Below are 6283 nucleotides of genomic sequence, written 5' to 3' on the forward strand. Positions count from 1 at the left end.
GTCTGTGTCTCTCTCTGTCTGTCTGTCTGTCTGTCTCTCTCTCTCTCTCTCTCTCTCTCTCTCTCTCTCTCTCTCTCTCTCTCTGGATTGAATTCAGGACCTTTTGCTTGCCAGGTAGGCACTTATGCCACTGAGCTATCTCCCCAGCCCTCCTTCTCTCTTTTACCTACATACTCAACTCTATTTCTTTCAAGATATAAAATGAATAATTCTAAAATTTATAGGATACTGAAATTGCAAAGTCCTGTAACAGAAAAACAATACTGAAAGACAATAAAAATGTATGAACTTATCTTTTAGATACAAAAAGTAACAAAATACTTCCATAGTATTTTGTAGAAGTATTTTGAAGTATAGTATTTTGGAGAAGTATTTCAACTTCTCCAAGTTATGTGAGAAAATTATGTATTGCTCATCTACTTAACCAAAATAGCAATCATTACGCACAGCCTATATTTTTTTAATAGTTTATGCTACTTTCTATTACCTGTGTGTCTTATTTCTACACTTTTTTATTTATTGTTTAGGGGAGTATAAGTTAAACTTCAGGTTGGCGATCTAGAGCCATATGCTTAGTGACTTACAATTGCTTTAGGCTACAATGCAAGATCATGTTAGAGCACTAGCCTTGAAGTGGTGAGTTATTGTTTATCTTGGCAACGATGATACCATACAGAGAAGCTAGTCTTGGGCTGACAAAGGGCTCTGCAGAACACAGAGGAGTCTGCATAACTGAGACTCAGAGCCAATGTCCTGTATCTCTTCTCCAACTCATTGATAGTTGAGGACAGATGCATGGGGAGTCAGCTGAGTAGGAAAAATCTCCTCCTAAGCTAACCCACATTACCAATCTAGATTATCTCAAACAAAATAAATTGCTTAAAAATTCTGGTCTTAGTGGTAGTTTATTCCACAGTAAAGTTAATAAAACAATCAAATGTAAAAAAGCACACTAAATGAATTTTGTGCACATTATGTCATAATGTAATATAGCAGTTTTAACTTCAGTGGTGCAATGTAGCCCTCACACTGCTGTGTGCATTAGATAACAAGATTTCATATTTGTTTTCCTTATATTCTCACAAAGTGTATTTTTTACTTCAGAAGAATATTGTCTCAAAAAGTTATACTTTATATTCATAGATTGAGTTATTTGAACAAAAACTCATGTAATTTGTTTGTTGCAGGCATCCAGGCATTTTTGGTCTTTAGTTTCAGATAATTTGATCGTTTATACAAATATGTTATTATAATGGAAGAGCATTAAAGAATCTGTACTTTTCATTTTGTAGTCATGTATGTCATTTCACCTAATTTTGAAACAGATGCATGGATAAGGATTTCCTCATGCCTAACTTTAGAAGCAAAGATTGGCATAAAACTGCTGAGAACCAGGACTTGAGACAGAGCACTGAGACAGCCGCTCAATCACTTGATCCTTCCTTGTGCCAGGACCAGCTGAACGAATAACTCTAGTCATAGTGATATGCAGTAAGCATCACGCCCACTGTCAAGTCAATAATTATACAAGCAATTGCTATGTCCATTTTCTTCCAAGACTTAATTTGGCACACAGTATTTTGGAAAATAATAACATCGTAAAGTCTTTGTGTGTGTGTGTGTGTGTGCGTGTGTGTGTGTGTGTGTGTGTGTGTGTGTGTGTGTGGAAACGGGGATTGAACTCAGGCCTTTATGCTTGGCAGTGAAGCGCTTATTCCACTAAGCCATCTCCCTGGCCCTTTATTTATTTATTTATTAACATCATAAAGTCTTACTAAAGTCTTGAATCTAATATCCTCCAGTTCTTTGACACAGTTAAATGGAATAAATTGAAATTTTTTTTATTATAGTGCTAACAGAATCTTTAAAAAAATTGAATTTTCATAATAATCTTGAGATTGCTTGTAAGAATTGTGCTCTTTTGGTGAGATTCCTATGATAAAATTAAGCAGATAAAATCTCTTTTCCTATTGCCACCTTATATCAATATGTGGTTCTGTGTTAGCCAATTACTTTTGGACAAATACTTTTAATATTATTATTATAACTCTTATTATTATCATTTTGGTACTGGGGATCAAGTTCAGGACTCAGCTCAGTGATTATGCTGCTGAGCTACTTCCCTGGTCCTGATTTTATTAGTTTAAACACTTACTACTTCATTTGTTTAATTTGAATAGAATAAACTTTAGTAGAACATTTTCTAGAAATGGTATTATTAAAAATATAATTGTATTTCATAAATATTGCATAGGTAGTGTCATACCTAAATAGCCTGCATAGTGTCTTATAAATACTGGTAATTAAAAAGATCAATGGCTAGTTTGTTCACAGTTCACATAGTCAGAGAATCATTTTGTTAACAGTGCATTGCTAGGTAAAAAAAAAAAATCATTGTACTGAATATAAGAACTGCTGCTTTCAACAACTTCAGCTTGGATGAAATGACTTATATGAATGCACTACATAGTTTGTGAAGAGTAACTCATGGCTTGTGTTACAGTTCAAAGAGAAAGCACTTGAGCAAGTCACTGGTTTTGCTTTGCAGCAAAGAACAAAAACATTTGTTGCACAATAGAAGAGTATTTAGAAATAAAACTTTACTCATTATCTGAGGATGATCTTTTTCAAGTCTTGAACAAAAGACAATTAAGTTGTCCAATTCATAAAAATGGTATCAGGTACACATTCAGGTCAAAATACAAATTTCTGTTATTTTCTTCCTTTACTAAATGAACCAGAATTTTATGAGGTAAGGATAGGATTTGATTGTTAAGTAGATGCTAGAAGGGGTTTGCAGTATAATTCTGTAAATTGGAGTTTTTGATGAATAAAAAAACAGTTTTATTCATGTACTTCTTATTACTCAAGTCCAAGGTCTTTGGTAGTTATTATATATGTTCATGTTAATTCTCAAAACAAAATACTATACAGACACCCACAGTCCTTGGGTCCTGGGATGAACATGATTAGATAAACAAATACATGCACAAAAACACTGAGAAGTAAAGCCAGGATGCAACCTATGTTTGTGTGAGGGAGTGTTGATAGTACACCTAATGATTTCTCATTAATTATTTATCATTATTATTATTATTATTATTAGATTGTGTATTGTTTTATAGTATGGCTGGCTTGAACTCACTATGTGATCCAGTCTGGCCTCAATCTGGAAGTGATCCTCCTACCTTAGTCTCTCAAGTGCTGAGAGAATTGTGGGTGTTCATCACCACATTTGGACATATACTGTTATATTTTGTCTCTTTAGGTTTTAAGTAGAATACTACAAAGTTTCAGGAAGTAAAGCTTTTGTATATATTCAGAAATAAATTGTATGGCAACATAGATATTGAAAATGAAATAGCTCAGTGGATTAAAGTGCCTTGAAGCAGGCGCAGGGGCCTGGGGTTCAATCCCTGGGCCTACTGTCCTGGCCCAACCCCTGGGGTGTGCTGAGACAGAAACTAACACTGGATGTTGTGGCACATGCCTATAATCCCAACTCTTGGAAGGCTGTAAACAGGTAGATCACTATGAGTCCAATCTAGTAGTGAAACCCTGAACACCCGTAGACCCATCCCTACAAAACAAAAACATAAAAAGAAAAAGAAAATGGAGGGAATCACTGAGCAACAGTAGCATATTGATTTGACTTTTTATTTCTTCAAAGTTAGTTTTAAAATATTACCTTTTACTGTAATTCAAGTTAAAGACCATTTATTAAATACTACAGCAAAGAATAAACATTTATATTATCAAATGATTGCAGTAGAAGTAAATGCTCAGAAGTACAATTGGTGTTGGTAAGATTTTTATTTAAAAAGTTACCTATCAAGCATTTATCATATCATAAATATGCTTCCTTTTATATTTTGGTATCTTGTTACATGATCTGGCTTCTTCTTAAGGATATGCTGGCCTCATAAAAGAAGAGAAAAATGTCCCCTCCTCATTTTACTTTGTGAGAAGATGTAAAATGTTAATGGTCTTTCTTAAACATTTCAAGTTCATGGTAAAGCAAAGTAAGGCTAGCTAACTGGTAAGTTTTTGCTTTCTTATTACTAATAGCTTTAGTGGTCATAAATGTACTATATTTTCTGTTTCATTTAGTCTTGGTATCATAATAACCATTTGTCCATTTTGTTTAACTGTTCTAAGTTTTTTATAAATGTATTTATTATATTTTCTTTTGAATTTTTTTCCACAAAATAATATGTAATGCTCCCTTTTCATCTTTGTTTATTGAACTTTGATGCATCTATATTTTTCCCCTGGAAAATCCTGGTAAATGCTTTTAAGTTTGCTTGATTTATTTCATGAAGCCAACTTTTATGCCATGGTACTTGCTATTGTGTTGTTATTTCATATTTCATGTATGTCATGCCAGTTTTTGTTTCTATCATTCTGCTTACTTAACTTTTTCCTGTTTCTGTTTTTTTTTTGGGGGGGGAGCTGGAAATTTAGGTTATTTGCTGGATATTTTTCTATTTCAAAAACAGGGTGCATATTTATTTAATATTCTTAAAACTAGAGTCCAGAAGTTTGAAACATATTCTCTGTTCATTTTTCTCTGTTATTTAAAATGTTTTCTATAGGGGCCGGGGAGATGGCTCAGTGGAATAAGTGCTTCCCTGGCAAGCACAAGGGCCTGAGTTCAGTCCCTGGTTCTGCAAATGAATAAATAAATAAATAAATTAAAAAATAAAATGTTTTCTGTGATTCTGTGTTGCTATAGTTGCTTACTAAAGATGGGCTTTTGAAAAAAATTCAAAATCCTATTTTTAATGCACTATATTTAAAGAACATATTCTGTATGATTTCCATGATTCCCTATGTATTAAGATTTACCCATGGCCCAGGTAGGGACAGTCTATACTGGAGAATATTCTGTTTTTACATTTGCAAAGAACATGTATTTCTGTATTATCTATGGAATGCTTTAGTTGTGTATAGGTTCAGTTGTTTCACATTGTGTTCCCTTATTTACCCCACTCCATTTTTCCATTCCTCCCCAATTCCTCTATGAAATAGTTCCTTTATTGTCAATTCAAGATGTTGTTAAACTGAAGCTTCCAATCTCTACAGAAATTTCTGTAATAGCCACCGTTACAGGGCCACATTTATGGTACCTGAATGGTCCAGTCACGCTCATGTCTGGGAACAGCAGCCTGCGAAACAAGCCAAAGGAAGGCACAGGAGCAGTAGTTGCAGAAACACCAACATACCAAGATCTCCTTCCAGAAGCTTAGCAATGAAGATGAAGTCCTATGGAGAAATTAAAGGAAGAATTTAAGACTTGTTCATTATTTATTGGACTAATTTTTGTGGTTTTCTGAAATATATATATATTTAATTTAATTTATTATTAAATTTATAATTTAATATTTAATATATTTAATTATATGTAATTTTATATATGTAATTAGTATACATATAATATATGTAATTTTGTTTTCTCTTTACTCTGTTGTTTCCTTTGTTCTGTAGAAATGTTTTACTTTGATGTGGTCTCATTTTATTTATTCTTGATATTTTCTCTTATACTACTGGGAGAGGTTTTGCCTGTAATTGTGGGTTCACGTGTTTTCTCAGTAATATCATCCATGTAGTGTCTATTAGTTTCAAATACTCTGGTTTTATCTGTAGCTCTTAATCCATTTTGAAATGATTTTTGGTGTAGGGTGAGATATATGGCTGTAGATTTGTCCTTCTGCATGTAGATATCTAGTTTTACTCAGCACCATCTGTTGGAAGAGGCTGTCTTTTATCCAGTGTAAATTTTTGAAAGAGAGAGAGAGAGAGAGAGAGAGAGAGAGAGAGAGAGAGAGAGAGAAACTGAGAGACAGAGAGACAGAGAGGGGGAGAGAGAGAGAGAGAGAGAGAGAGAGAGAGAGAGAGAGAGAGAGAGAGAGAGAGAGAGAGAGAGGAAGAATGAATGGAATTACTTTCATGTTTCCTTCTCAGAAGGTACCTTATTGTTATATAGGAATGGTATTGATTTTGTGTATTGATTTTGTATTCTACCATATATTTAACTATTAGACAAATGAAAATCAAAACTATATTGAGATTCCATCTCATCACTGTCAAAATGGTTATTACCAAGACTATAAAAAGTAGTAAAAGCTGCTGAAATTGTTGGGAGAATAAATCCCTCTTACATATTTGGTGGGAATGTATGTAATACTTCTAGAAGTTCAACATGAACATTCTTCAAAGTCTTTAAAACGTATGTCATTTGACAAAATTATGGTATATTCTTGACAGATTTAGAAAGAATATA

At 33.4% G+C, this 6283-nt stretch overlaps 1 protein-coding gene across 1 annotated transcript in view; it reads right to left on the reverse strand.

Moving 5' to 3' along the window:
* Positions 1-5148: 5148 nt before the first annotated feature.
* LOC101580555 (pre-mRNA-splicing factor ATP-dependent RNA helicase DHX15-like) overlaps positions 5149-6283 on the reverse strand; it is a 10725-nt gene continuing 9590 nt past the window's right edge. The window contains exon 2 of the mRNA XM_012517042.2: positions 5149-5265. Coding sequence (XP_012372496.1) covers positions 5149-5265 — 117 coding nt within the window. The remainder of the gene's footprint in view (positions 5266-6283) is intronic.

This window comes from Octodon degus, unplaced genomic scaffold (assembly GCF_000260255.1).
Source record: "Octodon degus isolate 3935 unplaced genomic scaffold, OctDeg1.0 scaffold00142, whole genome shotgun sequence".
Lineage (NCBI taxonomy): Eukaryota > Metazoa > Chordata > Mammalia > Rodentia > Octodontidae > Octodon > Octodon degus.